The sequence below is a fragment of the Centrocercus urophasianus genome, unplaced genomic scaffold, assembly GCF_019232065.1.
Source record: "Centrocercus urophasianus isolate 14NV4802_14NV808 unplaced genomic scaffold, USGS_Curo_1.0 seq_20, whole genome shotgun sequence".
In the NCBI taxonomy this organism is placed as follows: Eukaryota; Metazoa; Chordata; class Aves; order Galliformes; family Phasianidae; genus Centrocercus; species Centrocercus urophasianus.
The window spans coordinates 18,908,375-18,935,628 of NW_024884756.1; the positions used below are offsets into that span (position 1 = coordinate 18,908,375).

The window sequence follows — 27,254 nt, forward strand, 5'->3', positions numbered from 1 at the left end:
TGTCTACCTCCATTAAATGCATGTGGAATCTAACTCTGGAATACGTAAGAATTTAAATATTCAGATATGTTCTACATATCTTTTTATGACACTATTTTAAATGTGCAATAGTTTGACTCAGACTTCTTCACACACTATGGGAGAATAAAAATATCCTGAAAACTCAGTCTTCCATTTTTTTTTTTTATAAGCTTCTGGGAAATGGTACCATTTGCCTGCTACAGTTCTATTTTAATTTAATAAAAAGTATCATTTTCAGTTTTTTTTTCTTGGCAGGGGATCTAAAAGTGTTGAATGTAATACTTTGCCTTGGAATCAGAAGTGGATACTAAATAATTGAGAATTTGGGTTGATGATCATGTGTTACTAGAATTGAAATAGGTCTGTTTCTAGCATTAAAATTATTTCTTCTTCCGTACACTTCCAGTGTATGCTTCCAGTGCTTCTGCTTCATAAAATACATTCTTTCAATTGGGTGGGAATTTTTCAGTCAAGTTATCTAGAAAAACATCTTGTATAGTTTGTCACTCAGTTTTCCAGTTTTTGTCTGTGACCTCTGGGTATTAATTCTCCATGTTAGCGGATAGTAAGGTGAAGGGCTTGGGGAGCTATTCTTATTCCACAAGCTCATTATTGTTGTGGTTTGAGGGAGGATACTTAAGGGCTTTATTTGTTCTTAAAAGTCAGGAGTATATGCCCCTGATGCATCTTCCATGCCTTTGCCTCTTCTGCTCTTGAGTAACATGGCATAGCTGGTTATTGGCCAAAACTTTGGTCTCAATTCTCTTCTAGCCCTTGGAAGAGGATACACTGGTGTCTAACTACTAGTTAAATGTCCTTAAAGGTCTTTTGAAAGATGTTGAATAAGCTTAACTTTTTTGCCTGGTACTTCACACACACAAGAAAACTTGCATTCCTGGTTTCTACCATGTCTGCTGTACTGGGACTTAGAAACCATTTGAACCTCAGGGCTCAAGTGGTTTTAATAATCGCTTTAAGCTGTGGGAATTGCTACCACCATGTAATTGCAGTCCTGTTCATAAAGATACTAAAGGAGATCTCTTCAATTTTCCACAGTTCAAGTAGGAGCTTTGTTTGGTCCTCTGTTATTCTGTTGATGAATGCTGTTCTCCTGCAACTGTGTTTTCTGACTGCAAAGCTGCAAATCAAAATCTTGGATATTAAAGTATCAAATTTGAAATGGAATAATTTCCTCTGTCTTTATATCTCCTGATTCAGCAAAGAGAATTCAGACAAATTTGTGAGCCTTAATCTTCCTTTGATAAATTCCTAATGACAGCCTCTTCATAAATAATACATTTCTAAATGTTTTTAATATTTCTCCCTTATCAGCATCCAATAGCATCCTCAGAAAATAGAAGCCAAGCTTGCTGTTGATTTCTCTATTTTCTTTCATTTCTTTCTTATGAGAACCATGTCTCGCTCCTTGCAGTCCTCCAGCAATAAACACTTGTGAAGTTAGCTGTCACAGATCTCAAAATGCTTTAATATTTCCCTTGCTACTGTTCTCAAGCAACATAAACAAAAGGGATTTTGACTAGCCTCCTGAATGGATGAATTAATAGAAGCATTCCCACTTATAAGACCTTTCTGACCCTTTGGAAAGATTTTTAATCTTTCTTGCAGTTTGTGAGCTACTGAAAAACACTAGATAGTAAGAACCAAGAGATCTGGAGGAATCATTACCAAAAAGCTATAAAGGTTGACTGCTGCAATTGTTTGCATAATATACTATAATCCAATGCTGGCTAGGTTTCAAAGCTTGGTTTTTATTTGGTTCTGATCTTGCAAATGCATGAAAATCACTGTGCAGTGTGAAATACAAATGAGTATCTAGATTGCAATGGATGTCTTGCAATAAGTGAAACTGCCTCATGAGTATGCATCATAAATTCAGCTCTTTGGAGAAAAGCTCTAATTTGTCACTCAGACTTCCTGCTTCTCGAGACCTGCACAGGAAGATACAACATTAATCCTCAAATTGGTAGACTCCCAAGGCAGTTATTGAGTAGAACTCATGTATCAGATGGGAATTGCAAAATAAACCCCTGCATCTGGGGGAGAGGTAATATTTGGAACAATCGGGGAGAGCCAATAAATCTGTGGTGCTTTGAGTTTAGCCTTTCTAATAGCAGTACATTTGGATGAAGTAGGGAGCAGCTGAAGGTGGCTGCTTCTTGCTCTTTCTTACAGACTGCATTTTAGACTACATATAAACGATTTTCTTTTATTAAACACATTTTTTCTCAGTTTTTTTTTTTTAGCGTCAGTAATTTTGTACCTGAATAATGTTTGCTTTTCCTTGTATCTGAATATATATGTAATAGCTCTCCAAATTGTCAAACTAGTGTCAGAAGTTCTCCATCTATTTTTCATCAAGTGGAAGAGTATGCAAATCATTATTGTTTTGAGAGCATCACAGAAATATTGTCTCAGACACTGGATGCTACTTGTGTCTGTGTTTATGCCAGATGGCCCTGGCTCATTTGGCTGCACTGGCATTGCACAGGAAATGGTTGTACTCTATTCATATAGCTTTATTTACTGTCTCATTAATTTTAACTTTTTCAGAAGTTTTCCCTATTCTGAAACCATTAGATTTCATGCTGTGTTAAGAATTCTAAATAACTAGGCAGGCTCCTGTCACATTAGAGGAACAGCTATTTGAGACTGCCCCATGTATGCTCAGTCTGTTATGGATAATTTTTTGTGATCTTGAAGATTTTTTTCTGTTACGTTGGCTTCTATTGATCACTTATTTAAAAATTATCACTTATGTCAGCTGAAAATATACAGTAGAAAGTGTCTTGTAGTATATGCTAAATAAATGTATGTGCTAGAGGACACTATGAGGGGTTTTTATTTATTATATCTGCAATTAGCTGTCTGTGTTGTGTGTATTTATATGCTGGTTTTGACCTTTTTATCCTACTGTATGCTCCGCTCCACAAGTGCAGACACTTACTCTGACAGAGTGACTCAACCATTTGTCTCTGAACAAAACCTGCAAGAGAACCTGGAATGATTTGTGGTGCAGGGGTTGATTGTATGTCCTTCAGAAGCCTTCTGAAGCAAGGTGAACAGCACCTCATTTATTGCTGTAAACAACAAAAGTCTATTGTGCTAACTGCTGCTAACATTTGAAGAGGGTATTTGCTCCAAGACGTGATTTGAAATGTGCTCTATTTACTTGCAGGTTTTGCTGGCAAAGGTTCTTCTATCACTGCTTCATTCTGTTGTGCAGTTATCTTGTCCGTGTTTCTTCTGACTTGTATAGTAGCAAGGCCAAAACGTCTTGAGAATACACTCTGCAAAATAAAATGTTGGATCTAGCATATTCAGGCCCCATGGAAGCAGCGAATTCCCGACAAGTTTTTCAAATTATCAGTTAATGCTGATTGCAGACTACAGTGATCTGCTATGAATTTCAGAAGTACAGTATCCAAGGCATGACTTCAGAGTACTTCAATGAAAATTGCTTTGTCAATTTAAACTGCAGTTAAACTTATCTTAGAGATGAGGCGTAAAGTAGAATCCAGAGATGTGTTTTAAAATGTCCCTGCTTTTCAAACAGCTTAAGCATCAGTGGAGAGAATGATTCCTCCCTTCTCAGTGCCACAGTCCTCCGTAAAAACTCCTAAGGTAAACCTGTTCTCATCTGATGAAAGAGAGCATTACTGTATTAAATTTATTAAACTTAGTGACTTTGTTCACTAAGTTGAAAAGCAAAGAAAATTGTTGAGGGCATGGAGAAAGAAGGTAGAGAGAGAGTGAGAGAGATGGTTACTTTTCTCTTTTTTCCCTTAGGATTTCAATAGCATTTGCAGATGTGACTGGATTCATCTGCATTTAGTAACTTTAGGCTCATTTTTTCATATCTAAGGAATATGAGAACTTTTTATGTAACCTCACTGGGAGGGTTAGTGAGTCAATGTAGTAAATCAATTTCCTCAATGAAAAGAGACCAAATTCAGTAGCTGTGGCCACTTAAGAGCAGTACTGCTTAAGAGAGATTTTTCTTTCTTTCTTGATGCAGCCAGTAATTTTGAACAGGGCTGAACAGTAGCAGCAGCTTGTATGTAGGAACATTGTTTATTGTTGTGAGCATATCTGATAGGAATTTCCAGGTATCTGCCAAGACACAGCATGCTTCATCATCCAAATTGCATAGGTTTAATAACAGTCCTAAACTTCTGGAAATAAATATGTAATAATAGTATTAAATGCAGTAAATAATTTAATTTAAAGTTGGCTGAGTATTCCACTCTGGAGTGTGTTAAATTTCATTTTTGTAACCTTGAGAATGTCACCTTTGTAGTGAAGATGACATCTCAAACTTTCTGGGCAAGTAATTGGAAGCTGCAAGCTGGTTGTCAGGAAGGATTTTCAGCTGCTTGGATGGCTCCTGCTGCCTGTGCTTCAGGCTCTATTTCTAGAAGAAAATAACTAAACTCAAGATGCCACGGCCACCTGCAGTTTTGGCATTACTGCTATTTCTTTGTAGCTATTTACATCAGGCACTGAAAGATTCCAGCTATTAGTTGAGTCAACATCTTTAAGCTGTTAAGCATTGGGCATGCCTCTACTTACTGAAGTACCTAAAACAGTTGGCTTACACTAAGGTGCAAAGAGCACAACCTTATTTTTAGTTTCCTGAAATGCAGACTTATGTATCCAAATTCAGACTGTTGGGTGGCCTTGTTCTTGGTAAGGACAAGACACCTAGCACTGCCCAGAAGAAGGCAGGGAGTTAGGAAAAAGAACAAGCTATCAACAAGACTATGTGGTTTTGCTAGGTAATCATGCATGTTTCATTCATGGTTGATACTGACTTGGATTTTCAGATATTGCAGGAGACAGGGTTGGTTTTTTGTTTGTTTGTTTGTTTTCATTCGTTGTGGCTTGATAGAATGGTACTGATTACAATATTCTGGCAAACTCATTTTTCTTGCTATTCTAGAAAAGCCAGAAAATACGTAACACCAAAAGTCACTAGTGAAACACTTGTTTTACTTGAACAATGCTGAATTTATATAATTGAAATTGAAAAGATATCTCTTTGGGAGACTGCAGGTGTTTCCGTTTTTATGTGAATTTTTATTCTAATATTATGTACTCAGTGCAGGTCTTTATCTTTTTCAAGTGTGGCCTGAAAACATCTGGCATCACTCTTAAAATTCTCCTAATCCTAATGTTTGATTAAACACATCCCACTCTAATTGTGGCCTATCAGAGAAACAAAAATAAAGGGTATTTCATATTCTTCCACGTGATGCTTTTCCAGCTTTTTATATGTAAAAGGTTTTGGCTTGCGTTCGTATTGAAAGTTGAGACAAACACAGAAAACTGTAGACTTTAAATGAGCACTGTTCTTTGAAAAGCAGTTTTTCTTCAAGAACGTCACCCACATAAATATCACTTCTTTTTGCTATGGATTTTAATAAAGATAAGTAAATAGAATTAACTATTTCCCTATACATTTACATTAAGTATTTACATTTATTGTTTATAGTTTATCTTATGCAATTTTTGCTTTGAAGATTTGAATTTCTTCTTGATGAAGAATCAGCAGGAAGGCATTAAGCTTTTTAAGATTTTGATGCTACCTGTGAAGACCTCAGTGCATATGTCCCCTGTGCAATAGTTTATTAAAACACTTGCTGATAAACTGGGCAATACGTGCGAATGTAGGAATAGCAACTTTGCCTAAAGGCAGGTGGCAGTTCTTGCATTCAGGTGCAGCAGCCAGGCAGCATGCTGACTTGCCATAGTTGTCCTGCATCTGGGTAACATTAAGAGAACAGCTGCTCCTCTTTAAGGCAAGTGCCCATTTGAAGCTCATCATTTTGTAATAGGTGAAGCTAGAAATCTTTGGACCTGAGAGATCCAAGACCTTACCACAGTCTGTAGCTCTGTATCTCTATTTTGGTGAAGCCAGCTGACAAAAGCTGGCTTTTCTTTCTTTATTTTAAAGAAATGTTTTGTGAGGCCTTGAGATAAGATAAGAACTGCTTATCTCAAGATAGAACTTACTCAAGAAGAGTAAGATAGAACTGCTCTTGAATGTGTGATCTTATTTAATAGATTTTGAAGACATACAAGCTTTAAGATATTGTATCGTATTTTGAGGAACTGTCAGCACAATTTTTTGTGAGATTCTTGTGTAGATTCTTAAATATTAATTGTAGTAAAAAGCATCTGTATTTGCATGTGTTTTGCTAGGTAGGAGGTACTGCAATAAAAAATGACTTGCTGATTGTGTAAGTGAATTGTGTGATTAAAATAAAAACCACTTATAATGAGTAGAATAAAGAAGATTATGAATAACGAAGCTTTAAAATTGGAAAGACTTTCTATTGTAATGACTATTGTTGAGTTCATTTAACTGTGAAAGTTAATTATTTGTTCTTTCCAAGAAGCGTTCTGTACAGAATGTACCTTGTGCTTATTTCTTAAGGGTTGTTTTTAGTTTCAAACATCTTTTCATCTTCAGTTGAATTTGTACACGTCTACAAACAGTACTCTGGGACATCTCAATGATAAAGAAAAAATGAGACCCCCAAAATTCTGGTTTGCATTTGTTGGTGACAGAGCTTATGTTGGCATATTTGTTTACCTCTGTGAATTCCCTAGCCAAATACTATATTTCCCTACATGAGGCCAAATTCCATTCTGCTATGTGCAGTGAATTATACACTACCAGGCACTAAAGTGAAAACTGTCTCCGTGGCATTAGAACCAGTGCAGGAGGTAGGAACCTGAATTTGATGCATGCTATATATCTTGGTGTGGCAGTAGCGCTTTCAGCTCGCACATAGCTTTGCCACAGTCTTATTTTCCACCTTACAAAATCTGTGGCAAATATTTACGGAGAACATCTATCTTATGATACTTACCTATTCAGTGTACTAAGAAATCTTCTGCTTAAGTTGTTTATTTCTTGTCTCAGTAGCTCTGCAAAGCATGGAGCCTTTTTCTTATGTTGATGTCTGGTTAATGATGTCTTGTCCTTATTAGTGACTTTTTAACAGAGGCACTCTAGTTACTCAGTCTGAACTCAGCTCAGGGTCTAGCATGAAGATGGGGAGCAAGTTTAGCAAACCAACAGCCAAAAGGCAACCAAATTTTTTGGTGAAGATGAATGTTAATAACATTGCATATAAAAAATAAAAATCACAACCATAAGAATTAACATTGCAATTTAAAATGGATGTTAGGTGCTTTCATACAAAAGGAGTTTACTTTTCTCCCTCCTTTTCTGTTCTCTTGATGTCTATATCTAATGAGTGTTTACTGCTGTTGCATTGCCAATCTTGATCAAGCTCACTGAGAGAGCAGTTTAAAAATCAGCTTTTTTTTTTTAATCACTCTTATTTTTGCTGGTTTTTTTTTTGTTGTTGTTTTTTTTTTGTTTTGTTTTGTTTGTTTTTTTTCCTGCTGGTTCACTGCCCTCTAGCAGATTGCTATGGTTCTGAATGAGTACTATTACTGGCCTGGTATACAGCCAGGTGAAGTAGTTTCAGAAACAGGAATGTTCTCTCATTAAACAAGCAGAAGATAGAGGAGAAAGTGAACTCAGCCTTATCGTAGAATCCTGCGCTGATGGAGGCTGAGGCTGTTGGCAGAACTGCAGTGTAAGTCTCGAGACAGCTGTGGTTCTGCTTATCCTTTGCTACTTGCTTGCAACTTTCCTTGCACTTGAATTTGTCAGGTTGTTAAGCAATCTTGAGCAGTAGACTAGGCAGAAAATTAGTAGTTGAGTTTTAGCTATCACTAGGTTCTCAGTCTGACTTTTTTCTCTGACTCAATATACACATGGAATAAAATAACAGCAAAAGAGAGGAAACAGGTTTATGGCAGTCTGACTGCTGACATCCGCACTACAACTGGGAGTAATTAAATGATTCAAGTGCTAATGTGCAGGCATGTATGTATGTATGTGTAGTTAAGATGATAATCCAGCATGAACAAGGTCTGATGCTATGTTGAATGCAATTTCCTGTAAATCATTTTCTTCATACTTTATTTTACAGTTGCTGCTAACTTACAGAAGATTGTAGATGATCCAAAGGCCTTGAAAACATTAACTTTTAAGTTGGTAAGTGAGAGTTGGTAATGAGTCATACAGTACATGCAGCTTCAGAAACAGAAATATTCTCATATTAAAGAGCAGCCTGTTGATTCTTTCTCAAATAGCTTTGAATGCTGTGCCAACTATTTGGCAAAAACTGAAAAACTTTTTCTGACCTTCTCTATATCAGTTAGAAAACGTCATAAGAAACTACTCCTAAAGATTTGAGCTTGTAACATTTGAACAGAGCAAAGGAAGCTTTGAACCTGAAACAGTAACTCTTCTGAATATGTGATGGTGAAAGCAACTGTATTTATACGCCCTTTCTCATTCTCTTTTCTCTCTCCTAGTATTTTTTTAACCAGTTGGATTCCATCATCCAATGCAGTTGTCAAAGTTTCATTACATTCACGTATAATTAAACTTCTGACTTTGATAAGGTGGAGGAGGAACTGCAAGAGTTGGGGAGTCTTAGAGAACAATTGCATACAAACTTAGATATGAGGGAGTATGTCAACTTCTTCTGCAAGGAAAACTTCTATCTGCAGAGTTGCTTATGCGCAGAGCAATGCCACTGAGCAGCTGTGCTGCACAGCTGGAAGAGCAAGCAGGAGAAACGCTTGTTCGTCATTCATAGAATATCCTGAGTTAGAAGGGATGGCCTCAGGGATCATCAAGTCCATCTCCTGGCTCCTCACAGGACCACTCAAAAATCAAACCATATTTCTGAGAGGTTTGTCTGAACACTTCTTGAGCTGCGGCAGGTGCGGTGCTGTGACCGCTGTCCTGAGGAGCCTGTTCCAAAGTCTATTTTGTGTAGTAATTTCCTTACTGAATGTGGGTAGTCCTCAATGAAAGAACTTAACCTGTGCAAGGGAAATGGTTTTAAATAGTCCAAAAAGTTGAGAGGAAGAAAGAAACTAATTATTGTAACATTAGTGCAGTTTGTGTTTTCTCTCATTTTCACTGTTTTGTTGAATAAGTGTGTTCATAGATGAGATGATTGAAATTACTGTGTGTGAGAGAGAGAACCTAAAACCAGCTTTGACAGGGCGTTAGGGATATGTGCAGTCATGTAGCTCCATAACTTTGCAGGGGGAGGAACTCGCATCAGTTCTGAGGACACATTGTTCCAACTCCACTTCTACCAACACCTGCCAGCATTTCAATTAAATTCAGATCAGTCTTTCTACTGCTCTCTTGTCCTTAGTTCTTCCCATCAACTTTCTTTTAACAGAGAATCCACAATTAAAAATTTATCTATATAGCATGTCAAACCACAGGTATGTGCCCGTGATTGTTTAGAGATGCACATTTTGTCTTGGAACGTGGATCCCAATTTTGGTTGATTTTGATGCTGTCCTGATGGATGAATTAATAGCTTAACATTCCAAAAACTTAATTCAGAATAGATGTGCTATGTTTGTGTCTGTCTTCCAAAATCAAATTGAAAAATATGGATACCTAAAGCTGTTGAAAGATTAGCCCTGTAAATACCAAACTCTTGCCAATTAGGTTTCAGCACCCCTTGCTGAGAGTGACTCAGGCACATGTGAAAGACTAGACTGAGTGTCTATTAGGTAAGTAGGTCTCCAGAATCATAGCTTTGTTTATAAAAGCAGCTGCTTCTTATGGGCTGTAGAAAGCCATTTTTAGAGTAAGTGACCTAGCTGATGATAATGTGTTAATTCAGGATTGTTCTTCCCATGTCATTTTTTAAAATATAGATTTGAGTAGTTTTAACAATTAAATAATTTAGCTTCATTATTCCTCTACGGTCCAGTAAAGTCAGCAGAACCTGTTTGCTTTTAGGAGGGGATCGTGATGTGGGACATGTAATTCAAATGGCCCTTACAATCTAAATGCAGCTTAAAAGCTGATCTTTTTTTTTTTTCCAGATGATCTGTTCTTGTAGTCTAAACATCTGACTATGACTTCATTATTCAGCTGATGGCATCTCGGGAAGACTATTTAGAAACATAGATATACCAGAGTCTATATAGAAGTCTGGGTTGTTTCTAATTCATGCTCTTTAATTAGGGGCTTTAAACTTCAACATTTAATATTTTCCACAGTGTCCAGTTAATGTTTGTGTATGTTGAAAACAAAAAAAAATCCAACCATCTAATTTAGATTGGGATATTTCTGTGTTTCAGCTGGATTTATTACTTAAATGCTGGGGAGCAGTCAGTGTCACATATTTCACATTCCAGTGAGAGAATACTCCTAGGCTTTACCAAGATCAGAATTAATAGTCAGTTGTAATTCAGTGTCTCTTTCCTTCTTAAGGTAAGTTCTACTGGCTAGGTAACAGTTCCCAAGGTTAACTTTTAATCAAAGTCTCTTCCTGACATTTTTAACTTCCTGGGAATTGAACATAACCACAAGTAGTATCTTAGTTTATTCTTACCCTTGATTTATTTAATTCAAGTTCAATTTCTACCTGCTCCTGTGTAGTGGAGTTGCCTAAGAAGACTGTCATTTGTTTTTGTTACCTCTTAGCAGGATTTGAGAGCACTTGTATACAATTTGATTAAAACACATTTTCTTGTAAATACTTCGTGGGGATTCGAAGTCTAAATCTGGCTAATCTTATATCCATTCAGAGAATTCAATTGAAAAGTGTTCTTTAGTTTAGGATTAGTTACTATTTGTGGACAAGAAATCTGGTTAGTATCTCACTGCTTGCAGATTGCTTTCTGGTGTAGTATTTTTGTACACGCAACAAAGCATTTCAATCTTCTGGGAAACAAGAAGAACCTGTGTCTTAACCGTATTTGTCTGTAATGAACTTCTTTATTATTTTGGCAATAATTTAAGGGAGATGTCTGAGTCTGTTGTTAAGGTTTGATCTCCTTGTGTGTATTTAAATGCATCTTTGATCTTAAAATGATGCAGTTGTACAGAACATATTGAATCTCCTTTATTGTCTTGGTTAACACAGAATCAAGTTTTTTCTGCATGATTCAGCTATCTGCACTTAGGGAAGGAGGCTGCTTTAATACACAAGTAATCTTGACAATATGCAATGTAACAACATTATTAAGTAGCATAATTAGCACTTTATGTAAGGATTTTTACAGCTAGCAAGAGTGTAGAATGATGAAAATAATACTAGCTCCTTATATCATGATAGTTTACATACAAAATTCAAACTCCATTTAGTAAATTTTAGTAAATTTCCAATTAATAAAACATTGAGGTATCTTAATTATGACCAGTGGTGATGACTTAAGACTTCAATTGCTACTTCACCAGGATAAAGCATCTTAAATACACTGTGAAGAGAGTGTAATAAAAGGTAATTTAAAGGAGTAGCTTGATGTAATGTTTCCAAAATTACTAAATAAAGTTATTTTTGGTTGTGAGAATTCAGTGGATAATGTCACTGGGTGAATACTGTGTGCGTTGTCTGAGAATGTTTGTCCTGATATTGGATATGCACAGACCAAATTCTATGAAAAGGTTCAGCTGCAAAAAATTGAGGGTATCAGAGGGTCAAGAGTGTTTGTATGGAATGAACCAATTGTTCTTGGGGGGGATCTGCCGAAAAGTCCAAAGGCAATTTTGCATAATCTGCCATTACATACTTGATATTACTTCAAATTATTTACCACATAGGTAAAGAACGAATTAAAAAATGTACTTTCTGAGCTACGTAGTCTGATTTTGTATTTAAAAATCAAGGTATTAAAATATTTTGCCTACATGTGTGATATCTTAAAGCAGACTTAAGGCAAGATATTCTTATATTCTTACTGTTCTTATATTTGCTAAACGTAAGTAGATTTGTGCTAGTTTGTGCTGCAGCAGACATTAGTGAAGATTCTGAATTGTTCAATCTGAAGAAATAGATGATACGGTCACGAAGATGTTCCTCTGCAATCATTAGGTTTTATTCTTCGTAAACTCCTCCAGCTTTGTGCTGAAAATTTCAGTGGGTTGGTATTTCAAGCGGACTCGATTGCTGGGGTCATAAGGGTTTTTCAGATATTTGGTGTCTGCAGCACACTAGCAAAAGGTAGATTCTGTACATGTAGGTTATTTGCTCTCCACAAGTGAAAACAGCATGCTCCAATGAAAAGCATATTCGGCTCTGGAAAGTTTAAGTTAAAGAATTTTGGTCTTTAAGTGACCTTTTGGAATAGCTGTGGAAGGTGTTTTGTTTGTTCATTTCCCAGCCTTTTCATCTTTTTTTTTTTTTTTTTTTTTTTAAATATAGATTTAGCTAAAATGAAGGATGCATTGACTGATGCTGACAGAAAATACACCAAGCAGTCTGAGAGGTTTCCTTCAAGTAATCTGTTTGCTCACTAGGTAGTAACGGGAAATTGTAAAGCCAGGACTGTCAAACGCTCCTTTTTAATGTGATACACTAAATATTTCTGTTTGTACTTGCAGGCCTCTGGCTGCGATGGCACTGAGATTCCTGATGAAGTGAAACTGATTGGGTTTGCTCAGTTAAGTGTCAGCTGATGTCTGTCCCTTGACCCCAAGTCGAGTTGTGAGATTGTGAAGAAGCCAGCTTAGATGCAAAGGAAAATTAACGCACCAAACACTGAGTTCTGCTTCATTCTCTAGCAATTCACAAAGTCAGAACGAGCAAAGCCCACAGCTACACCGCTGCTGCTAACATTCAAAATGCTACTAAATGTCTCTTAGCAGTTGATTTGGATTTCCCCTAAGTGAAAAGCCTGTGGAAATGCACTCAGGTGGCTATATTTATTGGTTACAAAAGGAATTTTATATCTTCTTTCCTAAAGTTTTGAGTGATACTATTTTCCTGTACTTGTGGATGATAATACTGCCTCTGTTATGTTATATTTAGAAGTTAACATAAATACAAAAATTGAGAATTACTAGCTGAACTTGAATTCTAGTTTTAAAACTGACTGTGAATTTTATTTTTCATATTTATGCATTACACATCCTAGTAATAAGAAAACTATTGGACTTGATTACATGCTATTTGCAGTTAATCTTTCTTTATTTAAAAATGTTTCAGGTATATCTTTGACTATTCTAGGGCTTTTTTTTCTTTTTTTTTCTTCAAGTCAAGTATGCATTAGTAAGCTTTGATTATGTCTAAAAACCAGTCCACAAACTGATTTTGAAGGGTGTGGGAGGTGCCTTGAAGACATTAATGTTTTAAGTATGTGCCTGAGGCTGCTAAAATTTAGAATAATCTCAATTTTCTAGAAGTACCATGTATATGGTACTATACATACAGTCTGAGCAAGGAGGGGTTATATGGTAGCAAAGGTGTTAAGACAATTTTGATTGTGCTTTTTTGAGGAGTCTATAAGCTAGAACTACTTTAAACTATTGTCGTTAAGGTAGACTGCTTATTGTGTCTATCTCTGATTTGACTAATCCTGAACGATAGAGAATGGTTTCATACAGGTGATGAAAACTTGAACAGAATTGAAGCTTTACTTGAAATTCTGGAAAATACCAATATGGAGTGAAAATAATAGGGCTTTCTGCAATGATTCAGTAAAACTCTGTGAGAAAACATTTCTGATCCAAGTAGTCTTATGCTTAACCTGTGGTCTAGATGTTATGGAGCTAGTGAATCTTAGGAAGATTATCCAATCTGGAGACAAGTTCCTTGGACATTACAGTTTAAACTACTTCCTAGCTAATCCTAGATAAATGGCAGCTCTTTAATGTACTGAAAACAGCAAATATATATTATTAAGAGAAGTTATTTATAATGCCTTGTCATAATTGTTGAGGTGTTCTAGAGCCACTTGCGTACTCAGTGTAATTCCATTCCATCCTCTTGTTTACATGATTACTCCAAGATGACTGCAAAGGATAAAAATAAAAGCATATTGCACAAACACAGTTGAATTTGCTTGCTCTGTGGACATTTCTGCTGTTGTGTGATGTTATAAATGTTGGTTGCTTTTGTTTAGCTGACGAGCGGCACCTGTACAAGGGATTTAGCTCCCTGTGTGGGGGAGCAGAAAGGGAAGAAACACTGTCTGCTCACAGCACTTTGCTGAACCCATTTTTAAGACTTTCAACTCCTGAAGTGCTTATATTACAGTAAATTATTCTGGGACAAGATTTTTATCCTTGAGGGATGTCAGTGTCAGGGAATAGAGGGAGGGAGCAGAATGGGGCGCAGGGCTGGAGCTGTGACCTGCTGCTTCTGGCCCAGCTACGGGCTGATGGCTGCAGCTGGGCCTTGCTGGGACAATTAAGCCCCCCCCAGGTGGCTGGTGCCCTCAGGACCAGCTGTGTGCCCAGGAGCAGGCTTTGGCAGTGCGGCGGCTGCTGGGGCTGCATGTGGAAGAGTCCTCTGAGTTAAGCCTGGCCTGCAGTGGCTGAAGAGAGCCAACAAATGGTAAGTGAGCCTTTCATGAACAAAAATTGTGTCTTTCCCTAGCTGTGAGATGCTACTGTGGCGTTATGGATGATCTGCTCGGCGTCTCTTCCACATCAGCCCTGTCACAGGCCTGGTACTGTGCTGAGGTGGCTGAGGGCTGGGCTGCCTGCCTGGGACTGGGGAAGGCTGCAGTGTAGCACAGTTAATTACTCACCATCAGCCTTTGTATCAAAGTGGGAGCAAATCAAAAGGCACTGCTCCTCAGTGGAACAGTTTGTTACCTGCAGCACTGGGGCTGGGTGGCTGCTACCAGAAGGAGGCATGTTTGGGCCTTTGCTGTTTGATTATTTTTTTGTTACATATATTAACGTATGCTCCTCTAAATGTTGCACCAGCATCGACTAGTCCATCTGCAAAGTATGTAGCTGCCTTTGTCAGGCGTGCAAATGAACATTCAGGGTAGCTTTTCACAGGTCCATAAATGAAGCCAGAATACATTAGCTGAGGAGAATGGCGTGCTGCTCACCAGCCGCCCCTCATGAGGGAAAAGGTGCTGCAGTGTGAGCAGCAACCGTCAGAAGTGCTGGTAGGCCGCGCTGGTTGCGACTGCAGAAGGTATATAAATGAGAAGGAATGTAAATACTTTAGTCAAAGCAGTCAGCAGTACTCTACCCAGATAAAGCTTCAGTTGTTGCTCACTTGTGGCCTGAAGCAGAAACATGAAAATGCTTCCCTGAGCTTCCTTGGCTTAGTGAGACAGCAAATTCATGCAGCAGTGCTCTTTGTCACAGCTGTGTTACTGCAGCTTTTTAATGTGTTGTGTTTGTTGCTGCTAAGGTATTGTTAATAGAATGTATGCAAAACGGCCTGAGAGAAATGTCATTTTAAGCTTTTAAAGCCTTGAAAAATGAAGTTCATTTCTGCCCTCGACTACACGGAGATGAAAGAGAGGTAAAAATACATTGCAGGTTGTAATAGAAAGTATGGTAAAAGTGGATGGTGTAGTATGGTGCATGCCAAATCTAATAGGAATTAGTTTTGTGAATACCCTATCCACATGGTCTGAGTAACAAGGGGAAAGAAAACCGGCAGCTATTTACTTCTTTGTGTATACATGAGGAAGATGGATGTGATTCTCATTTGTGGCATGGCACGAGCTGTGCATGTGGTGCTACAGCATTGCTGGACAGCCTTGGGCTGGCTGCTGCCTGAGGCACCTGCCTGCACTCAGAGGAGGAGGTCTCTAATTAATGAGGTGAAGCTGGAACAGGTGAGCTGCTGCTTAATGCTCTCTGAGACCAGGAAAACAGGACTTAATTAAATGGCTCTAAGTTTCTGTGGGACTGATTACATGGTGCTGCTTGCTGCTGGGTACTGGCAGGCTTTGTGGGCTGATGTCTGTCTGTGGAGCCAGGCATGCTTTGCCCTCTGTTCTAGCAGAGTAGCAGCACTGAGATGAAAGTCAACAGATGCAGGGAAGTACAGCTCTGTTTTATTTTCAAAGTGTTAAAGAGGACACACATAAACATGCAACTTGGCATGAAAACAGGTCTGGGGAATGACAGGTTTGTGCCTGCATAAAGGCGTGGGAGAAGAGGGACATTTCCAGCCTTTTCTCTGCTGGAATTCCAGAGTGGGCTGTGGGCTAGGAAAGCTACTCCTGCTACAGTAACATTCACTTCTAGGCAAAGAAAGCAGGAGGGCATCTTTCCTTCCTCTGGTAAGCGCTGACCTCAGATTATCCCATCAGCACATACAGGGAGCTGAATGCAAGCTGTGATACAGCTAGCAAGTTATGATCATTGTTTTGGCTTTCTAGAAATATTAAACGCTTTGTTACTGTTATTTCCTCTATACACCTCTCTGCCCCAGACCATACTTCTACTTTATGACTGACCTATCAGGTGTAAAGGGTGGCAGGTAAATAAGCCAGGAAACACCAATGAATTTTTCTCTTCTGCATTCTCTTCTGAAGTAAAGATGAGTGTGCTTCAGCCGGCTTGGGCTAACTGAAAATAGCCTATCTGGGGGCTTTCAAAGCAGCCTTGTAAAGTTGATTGTGGGTCATTCCTTCAGAATATTTCTAACCACACACTTTTCCTGCAAGAGCAAATGCCGTGTGCAGCCTGTAAATGATGTGCCTCCCCCTCTGCTTTTCTTAATCAGAGATATGTTTTCCTTTTCACCACCTACCTCTGCATAACGATGTTGGATGGTGAGATTGGCCCGTGCCTGAAATCAATTAGCTGTGATGATGAATCTGATACAGACCTAAAACAGTGCTAATTGAGTGCACTGAAAATGCTGTTTTTATTTAGCAGGGAGCAGAAAATGCTTCCCTCACACAGTGTTTTTCAGAGCAGCAGAAAATGAGACCTTGCTGATAACCAATAACAGTTGATGTCTTTTTTCTCAAATCAATTGCAATATAATTTTATTGAGTGAATTGCTATGGTGTTTTTTCTACTGCATGAAGCAGGCAGACTTTCTGCTGTCTAGTGACGTACTCATGCATGTGCATGCACTAAGAATGCTAATTGCTTTGAAATAAGAAGTTGGAAAGGCAACAGGAGCTCACATCTTCACATTCCCTATGCAACTGGATTAGCTCAAGCTATAAAAATCTCCAACCAAGTCTGTTGTGCTTGTTTTATTACACAGTAGTCCAAATGATTAAATATCTAGGCTTATTAGTCGAGCATTGAGACATTTTAGATATTCATTTTCTCACTATGAGTAAACCCAGTGTTACAGCGCATGTGAGGATGTGGTTTCATTGCTGCTTTCTGATTGCTAGGTTGCTGTTTGTCAAGCTGCTTTGCATAGTCACTGAACTCTGGGACGTTGAACCAAACTCGGTGTTTGTGAAGCTGTTTGCTTCCAGTAGTGTTCAGAATATAGGCAGTAGCAGATCAATGAGCAATTACAGAGACATAGAGTGCATGGCAAGAAGGAGAAATATTTAATTTTCACTGGGTAAGCCAAGAGGGAGGCAATCTCGTCCTTCTCAGGACATGGATATTTTGCCATCTAATCTTCAAACGTGAAAGCTAGGCTTGTTTATTGTCTCAGAGGAGTATACAAAATCACTTATGCAAGTGGATCTGTTTATGCAGAAGATCAGCTATAAGAAATAGAATTGGAATAGATAGACAATACATTTACCTCATTTTTATTTTGTATTTTCCCCCATAGAACAAATTTTATGAATTAAAAAAAAAATACGCTGTTTGCCAAATAAAAAACCTGTTTTTCCTTTTGAAAAGAACCTAAAGGATTCTTTAGTTCTCCCTCATCCCTGAAACAATGAGATTAATTAAGGAAAAAGGTGCTACTAATATCGCTGTGGAGTGGTGGGGTTCCTAAGATTTTCTTTGAACACAAAGCTTTTCTAAATTGGTTATGTGCACTGCAGATCCTATAGATCTGGCTTTGTTTCCTTGGAAGGTAATTGAGGCACGGCATCTCAGCATAAAGGAATTTGGGGCTGTTTTGTGACACAATGGTCTTTTCACATAAAGGTAGTGCTTGTGGCTCTCACCATGACTATTATAAATGATGAACCAGAATGACCAGCGTGTGTCTGGTAGCTTTGAAGAAGCGGGCTCTGTGCTTCATATAAAAACACACAAAGGGCAAAAAAAAATAATAATAATAATATTTCTCAGTTTTGAAGATTTTCAGTGTTCTGGAAAATAGGCTGCAGTTCTAAATTGAAATGCGTGTTTAAGGGAGAGGCCTATGTTGGTATTTCTGAGATCTGGGAACTGGCTTTCTAAGGAGTTCTATATGGGGAAAGAAAAAATACAATGCTGAAGCTGATGTCCTGTCATGTTAGAGCCTGTACCCGCATGGCTTCGTCTAAAGGCCAAGGAAACTTTGTTGTTCAATTGTTTTGTTTTGTTCTGGCAAATGAATATCATTTGATAATGCCCAGGCTTGTGCTTAGGTACTGATTAGTCGAGGACAAAATCCAACTGGAGAACGGCGCCTGGAATGGAATGCCTGGAGACATAACATGACAGTGGCAGAGAGCTGGGCCAAAAGGCTTCCAGCACTGCCCAGCCCCTGGCTGCCACCTCCTTGCTGTGGTACCATGGGGCTGTGAGCCCCCATCTGCATGCACATAGATGCCTTCTGCATCTCCTGTTGCAGTAGAGGTCAGGAAAAGGGTGTAGGGTGTAGGCCAACAGATGTAATTCCTTCGTGTGGAAAGAATTGCACCCGCTGGCATTCATCAGTACTTGCTGAACTGTTGTCCAAACAGTGGATGTGAGCGCAGTGAGGCAGTGGGTGGTGCATTTCAGCATTGGCACAATGGGACACCTCTGCTGTTGCAGATATTCATAAATGAAACATGCAAGCTCGTGTTCATTGCTAGCGAAAATACAGAGCTAGCGGTGGTGGCTCTTTAAGTAATGCTTTGTAGCTGAGAATTTTCTCTATCAAACAGTGTTATTGTGCTCTTTGCAGCTGCTGCATTTTCCGTGGAAATAAATTGGAGGCGCTACTTTCAGAGTGACCTATGTTAGAAGAGGGAGGAGCAAACCACCTTAAATTAGAACAGATAATCCAGAGGGAAAGGCCATTACTGAAATCTTGGCCCCGTGAATTAATAAGATTTTACAATAGCTTCTGTGGGACTAAAATTTCACTCCCTATCTCTGTTGATTATGAGCTGCTCAGTTTACACCTGGGGCTATAAAATGAAAAAGAATCCAATCCTGATTAGAGAGTAGGTGTGATTTGAATGGAAGGTGATTACTAAAATCTCCCTGAAGTCTTCCACCCTGCTTGTGCTGCGAGCTTTTCCTATTTATAATAGCACAGCACAGCCATCCAAGCAGAAAATGACACCAGAGAGAAAGAGTTTGCTGATTGTTCCTGATTAGGCTCAGTGCTAACCTTGTAAATCTGTCTGTCAGGTCGGGCACAGGCCAGTCATCCGTAAACCCAGTGCTTCACAAAAGATTGAAAGGCTGAGGAAACTTTTGCACTTGTGTGGTACTTGATAGCATTCTTTTCTTTTTTTTTTTTTTTTTTTCCTTTATTTTTTTGGAAATCCATCTGGAGGGAAGAAAAAAATCTGCAGTCTTGGATGGAAAACTTGACATTCTGTACATTACCACAACTTACAACTACGTTGTGATCACACACCTGTGTACCTGTATAACGGGGTTCCCTTGTTGGATTTATGAGGTTGAGAACTCTTTGAGTCTGACACAACAGACACAAGACTCTGTGCATTGGAGGGGTCTGGCACTGTTCGTGCAGATATGCTTCATGCTTTCCTTGTTTGTTTGTTATTACATCTAGTTGTCAATGTAGGCAAGCAGGGTCTTTTTTTTATAAGCAGTGATATTTTTTTTAACCAGGGAACTGTGGGCAAGGTCTTGTAGTGTGTCCACATGTGTTTATTCCATCCCAAAGTCTGCCGGGGCTTTTAAATTTGTACACGCCACTTAAATTGTTGTAAGCAACGTAAAAGCTTATGTTAAAAGCTGACATTGCTGTAGTTGACTGGATGTTCCTCCTTTTCTATGGCAGAAAACTAAAAATGCCTTTGCAGGAGTACTCAGTGACCTTGTGGCAGACCACATCAGTGCCAGTGTAAAATATAGACAGCTGCTGGATGCAAAAAATTGCTGCAAACTGAATTAAAAATTCGGTCTTTGTCCAAGAAAGTAAACTAATTTATTTTCTAATTTACAAGCAAAATGCAGTTGGTTAGATGTACAGTTTCAGAGTTACAAGTTAATGATGACGTTTTACTTGCTGTAAAATTGTCATTGAGAAAATGTTTGGTACTGTTCTGGGTTAATGAGGGCTATACTTCCAAGTGGTATAGCAGAACAAGCAGATAATAGATGTTCAGATTATTTGAAGCATAAAATGTTATTTAGCCTAACATGAAATTATGCCTGTTTAATAATTCCAAAGTTCCATTTTGTTGCATATGCCAGGTGTCCCAGGGTTACAAATACACCTTGTGTATTTATTATGCTAATTACTGCCAAGGCAACATACAGAAAAGTGATTTATACCTTAAAACTTTGAAACTTCATATGTTCCCATGAGATTTTTTGTAGATTTTTTTTTTCCTACACTCAGCTGTCATCACCATTTATGTTCTCTTCAAAGCAGACTTGTATTAACCACATATTAAGTTAACTTATATTCATAGAATCATAGATCAGGACCTTGCAGCCCACCCAGTCCCTCCCCTGCTGCAGGCTGGTTGCTCCCCACCCGCTCAGGCTGCCCAGGGCCTCATCCAACCTGGCCTTGAGCACCTCCAGGGATGAGGCACCCACAGCTCCTCTGGGCAGCTGTGCCAAGGCCTCACTGCCTTCTGAGGAAAGAATTTTCTTCTAATATCTAATCTAAATGTTTCCTTTTAGTTTGAAGCCATTCCCCCTTGTCCTATCATACTGCGTAAAAAGTCAGGCTCCCTCCCAATTATAAGCTCCTTTCAAGTACTGGAAGGTTGCAGTGAGGTCTCCCCGGAGCTTTCTCTTCTGACTGAACAAGCCCAACTGCATCAGCCTGTCTTTGCAGGAGAGGTGCTCCAGCCCTCTGTGCATCTTCATGGCCCTTCTGGCACCCTCCTTCCCTTTGCCCTCCTTTTCCTTGGACAATCTGCTAATTGGGAAATCTTTGGGATCCTCTCACAACTTCCTGTGTGGGCTCCTTATAGGGTCTGCAGCTGCTGGTTCCTGGAGCTGCCCCTTCAAGGAAGGCTCAGAGGTTACTCTCAGTTCTGTGGTTTGGCTGCCAGCGTTGCAGGCTGAGATGCGGCTGCACTGACTGCAGAGCAGTTCTTACATGTTTGGTGATACGAATTTCCCTTGGTTTGATTTGCCTCAGCAGTCATTTGTAATTTTTAAAAGCTACTGCTATGGTTAAGAAAAAAACAAAGCCACAGATCGGTGCCTGCACAGTTATTTGTAGTGTGGGGAACAATTCCAAGCCCATCTGGTAGCTGTGTGTATGTAACTGGGGCTTCTTTTCAATATTTAGTTCTTGATGTGTACATACAGTGTTTTTCAACTATGAACTTGAGTTTTTCCAATTAGTCCTGGGTTCTGTTTGTATGTCAACACAAATTAAACTAATAGAGCATTAGTAATACTTGACAAAAGGAATCTGTGCACTTAAACAATTTGTTACAGGTTTTAAAAGCACTTGGGAAAAAAACAAACCGAACCACTTCAGCTCTGTGCACCCAGATCTGGGGGAGAACCCTTGGAAGGTTCCATTGGAGAGAAATAAGTGTACATGGTGACACCAGCTAGCACAGATCAATAACAAACAGTGGAAATGAAGGCTTCAACTGCTTATCTAGCAGGAATCATAATCTTTGTATTGGCCACGAAAGAAATCTCTACTGATGCAAATAATTTTTATGAAAACGATTGCCATCTGTGGAGGATTTCAAAACTTGCCTCTCCTGTAGGCTTCACTGCGCTGCTGCCTGGGTGTACGGTAAGGTAATACAGAGGAAGATTGTGTGTGTGTAAAGTCCAAGTATTCCAGATATTGGAAAAACTTGGAAGGAAGATACAAGTTCCCTTTGCAAGAGGCAAAGTGGTATCTATACATATTCCATTTAAAAGTTCAGATAGGTGAAGCTAATTTTTTGATGAATTTGAGGTTCATCAAGATTTTATTTTTAGATTTATTTTTAATTTAATAGTTTAATGTTTTATTAACAACTTCTTTCTATTTTAGATTTTCTTTCAACTTAGTATGGAAGAAATTTTGCCAGAAAAAAATAATAAAATTAATCAAAGCAAACTTCGGTAGTTCTGACCAATGGTGACATGTTACCTCAAGCAAATGGAGTACGTACTTACAGCTGAATTAAGTCTGTTGTAATTTGAATTTGATAGCAAATATATTATTTAAATGCACTGTTAGAACATGTTAGGATGAGTAGTGGGAAGAAGACAGTGCAGGCTACTCCTCTTGGGAGTGCTGCATTGCATCATTGTGTGGGTACGCACACACGTTTGTGAAACTGCGCTTTTGACAGCATTCTAAGCACTGCTGAGATAAATCTGCTGCCAAATGTCTGATGTGTTCCAGGGGGCTGCAGATGCCCCAGGTGAAGCTGCCTGACCCACTGTGAGTTACTTCTCAAAACAAATGTGTGTCTTCGTTACAGAAAACTGAGGATAAACGTATGGATCAGGGACAGTGGTGAATGTGGATCTTTGGAACACGTGCTTTTCTAAAGCCTCGATAGTATCTGACACAAGGTTCAAATATACCAACAGTCGTAGCTGGAGTGTCTCACTTCCAATAGAAATTCTGCAGCCTGGTTTCCAAATTTTTAAACCTGCTCTAAGATTTGTGTCTGGTCATTGTATTTAAGTCTCAGTTGGAATGTTGTCTGTGACTTTTTCTGCTATATCCGTTATTGGCCAGGAGGTGATAAATCACCCAGGTGGGAAGGAAAGGAGGGCTGTGCCACCCTAACATCACTGATCCTTTATCTGCACCAAGCTTTTTTTGTATGACGTGACACTGTGTCTCTCCCCAGCAAGATTTCTTCCACTTCTTTAGCGCTTATATGGAAAAAACATTATTACTGTTAATGTAAAAGTGAATTAAGCTGTTAGCCATTATTCACGAAAAATCAACACAAAAAAAAACCCAAAACAATATCCTCCCATGCTCCCTTAGTGAGACAATTTCTGTTCCGTTTGCTTTCTGACGTTATAATGCTTTAGTGACGTAACGGGACATTTCTGTGGGCTAGCCAGTGGAGAAAATCTGTCAATTACTCAGAAACAAATAAAATTGGAATAGAAATTTTCCCCAGAAGTAAAAAATGCCAGAGACTCATATTGTCAAAATGTTGGGAAAAAAAACACAGCTACAGAACATTCATAGCTGGTACCTCAGGAAACAATCCTTTGTTGAAGTGCTTTGCTGTTAACTTATCTATGTTTTAATTGTAAAGACTCTCATTTCTTTCTGGGGAAGGCTCATTAGGGAAGAATTTGTGGGAGGGAGAACTGGTGAGGAGAAGATGGAAAGGAGTAGTGAATTTCTTTCTTCAATGTGCTCTCCATCGCTTTTCTTCTTTGGCTTGTCTTTGCTGACATGCTCTTTCCAGCTTAGCTGTTCCTCTCTTCTGCCATTACTCCCTGCTTTTGAGCAGGTTTGGCATTTGGCATGCTTATTTCATTCCTCTGTTGGTTTGCTGACAGCCTTGGCCGTAATGCCTTCAACCACTGATGTCTGCTAAAAGACAGGGACCAGGGAGTGTCCCAGGGACATGTTCCTTGTCTGTCTCTCCTTACATCATCTGTGCTCATAATGTTCTCATAAACAACAGCACTATAGGTAAAATGCTGTCTGCTGTAATCTTTTCTCAAGAGCTGTCACCCCATCCTCTCAGCATGCGTTGATGAACCTCAGAATGTTTCTCATCTTGTTTCTGTATTTCATGTGCATGTTGCCAGCCTGTGTATATATGCAAGTAATACTTTTCCAGTGCATTTGTTTCTGTTTTCTTTAAAATTGTTTGCACTACATTAAGCATTTTTTTCCTTAAATGGCCTTACTGAAGTTATGCTGCATAAAAAAATCAGCTGTTAGGTATTTTCAAAATGAAGGGCATGGAAATGAAGAGAATGAAATATGATTGATGATCAGTGTCTGAGCTGGAAAGCGAAAACATGGGCAGGTGGCAGGGTTAATACTGACAGTTTTTTGTTTACTTACTGAAGTGGCAGTCCCAGCATTCGAATGCAATGTTATATACTCCTCTGAATTGATATTTCTCTTGGGTTTAGCAGAAGATAAAAGTGCAAGCTTGTTTTCCATGGCATTTCCAGCACAGCAATTTCCAAAGCATAAAAAAATAAAGCATTTCATCATCTAAAATGTCCAGGAAATAATCATCTATCACAAATGAGACAACTTCATGTGCCAAGTGCTTTCTCTCCTTACTGCCTAGAAATCAAAATGTAAAGTTTAGGGGCTGTGAATTGTTCTCCTAGGTAAAATATGTTGGTCCCCAATGGAAGCTTTGCACCGAGGTGTGACCAACAATTCTACCAGGTTTCTGCCTCATTTTTGCATACTAAGAAGCAGCCAAATCCAAGGCTGATGTAAATCTTCAGGATGTAAGATCTGTCGGATCAAAGTGGGTTGGGAAATTCTTCATTTGTACTTCCTCAGAAAACGTTGTGAGGGTAGCCTTTTTCTCAGAGATGATAAGGACCAGCCTGCATCCTCAATTGGAAAGGCTTCCTTGCTAGTTTCTGCATCCCTAATTTTGCTGCAAAGGAATCTCATCAACATCCTTTCCCTCTGTTTTTGGTTTGGTTTTCCAGTAGAGATGCAGATGCTTTTCTTATTGGATTTTTCTACTTACCTACTGCATCACTGGATGCATTATTTTGTTTGTAGTTTATTTTCACGGGCAGGGTGCTCGGGAGTGGAAGTTGATGTTAAGGAATATCCTTGGAAATCAAGATGAGAGACAGCATCTGGAACCTAAGTGCTTATGTAAAGAAAGAATATTTCCTAGGCTAGACATGTTCAGTATGTGTACCTGCACTTTCTTTCTCGTGTTTTAGGAAATAACTTTGCCCTGTATCAGGGCAACAAAAGTAATCCCACTCTAGGAGCCTCGATTGCACTTGTGTAAGGTGTTTAGGGTAGAGAGTAAGCATTATCAGTTTACATTTGCTTAACCTGTTTGTTCTGAGCATATGGATATCTGTGTGGTCTACATGACATCTGTGGGACTCATCTCCCTCTGAGGTGCAAATAGGTGACGAGATCTCACGTTAAGTACATTTTTGTCTTGTGTGGTTTTTTAATCTTATTTCTGTGGTGCTAAACTGATAGACAATAGCTGCTGTGAAATACTGGCTTGCAAAGCTCAGTTTATTTTCTTACTGATACTGAGAAAAAAGATCATTGTATTGTGTGTTCCCTTTTAAAGGGATCTGTGAACCACTGTAATTTATTGCACCTAATTAACACAAGATGATACTTCTACAAGTAATTAAATCAGTTTAAAAATGTTTCACGACTCACCCGTCTGTTCTAAGTAACAGCTGAATTGCAGCAAAATACAAATTAAAATGCATGCTTTTGTAACCTGCACTTCTAAGTATATGCCAACACTTGTGTTGTGTGCATGTATGTTCATCTATTTAAAAATGTAGTTTTAATTATGTGCTGTATATATTCTTTATACTGGCATGTTACTTTCATCCCCATGTGCAGAAATGCTGAATACAAGGAACAAAGCAGTAAATAAGACTGGCTTTTAAAGACCAATTAAAGCAGCCCATCATCAACCTTGCCATCAGCTGAGTTTGTAATTCAAAGTACAGATCTGCTGTAAATGGCTGGAATAAAATAGTGCCTGGGAAGTACCAAGTCATTCTTGTTCCTACATAATAGGACTCTCTAGAGACAGTAACACTTCATTTCACAAACCAGCCTGCAACTGAAGTTTAATAAAACCAGAAGCTAAGTGGTTCCAAAGTGATGGCAAACTTCAGATAAAGCTTCGGTGGACCTCAATGGCTTCCTCCTGGTTGGTCAGGACTTTTCTGTGGCTTTTGTGGGGGAGGGAGGAGGGGAATTTATGTGAGGTTCATTAACTAGGTGCTTTAAAGATTACATGGGTATGTCGATACCTGCTCTGTCTGTAGTTACTCCAGCTCTGCAGACTTGCTATCTGCTTCAGATAACAAAAGTAAATTTTCTGTTTCAAATGTGATAATATAAGACAAATTGTCCTGTCTGGTGAAAGGAATCTAGTATTCCAGTCCCTGAGACATCAGAAATGGAGAAAGAGAGAAAAGCACTGCTGTGCTCAGCCTTCACGCAAATACACTTGCAGTAGGTTCAGTGCTGGATGCTTGGTCATTAGGAAGATGTGAGGCAAGGGCAGGCAACGTGGGGAGCAGGAACAGATATAAAGGTTGAAGACTGAAATTGTGGATGGAGATGTACTTGATTAATTGAAAATGTGGGGGAAAAAAAAACCACATTGTTTTGAATTCTTGTGAGCTATTTAAGATTATGAGGAAAGCAAACAAAAATTGGGAAAACGTGTGATAGCAAGACCTGTTAGGTTGTGCAGTGATCTCTGCAGGTAGAGGCAAGATGAAAGATGGTAGAACTTTCCATGTACTTAAAAGCTGGAGCAGGTAGTGATGTAGAAAAGGCTCTTGAAAGAGCAGTTGTATATTCTATATGTTTTATAGGACTGTTTGTCCTCTGAATCACACTGGACTATGTAGGGCTGTAAACTCCTCAGGTAGAGGCCATCTCTTTGTGTACAATTTTATGGTTGTTTTGGGTGGATACATTGGTTGGTAAGAAGATGATGTGTCATGTAAAAGTGGAAGGAAAATGAAAAGCATAGGGGAAACAGCAGCAAAGTGAATCATATTAGAAGTGCAGAAGAAAAAAAATCAAGGGGAAATAAAATTACTCTAAATTAGAGATCATTGGTATTCTCCTAGGTGAAAGACGTTTAGGAAATTTACACCACCATTTTTTCTCTAGTGCAATAACTGCAAAACTAAAGGCAACTTAGGGAATGAAAAAGCAGTGATTGCAAGGAGCAGATATGGCCCTGCAGGGCTCCTGTTCTTGCTGGTGGCATGTGTTTTTTAGTGCTGCCAAACAGACTTTTTATGAGCAGAATATAACATGTTAGTGAACTGACAGAAAGCTCTCTCCCACCACAAGTTAAGTGCTGAACAGCTCACAAACCCACAGGTCTTGTGTTCTACTTTGTATTCATTAGGATTGGGTTTAAGGGGAAACTGGAGAGGTTGC

General features: G+C 38.9%; 1 protein-coding gene across 1 annotated transcript in view; it reads left to right on the top strand.

Annotated features, from left to right (window-relative positions):
- The window catches only part of STK39 (serine/threonine kinase 39), an 87,059-nt gene extending 73,121 nt beyond the window's left edge, over positions 1-13,938 (top strand). The window contains 2 exon segments of the mRNA XM_042822510.1: positions 8,055-8,119; positions 12,494-13,938. Coding sequence (XP_042678444.1) covers positions 8,055-8,119; positions 12,494-12,568 — 140 coding nt within the window. The 3' untranslated portion in view covers positions 12,569-13,938.
- Positions 13,939-27,254: the final 13,316 nt, after the last annotated feature.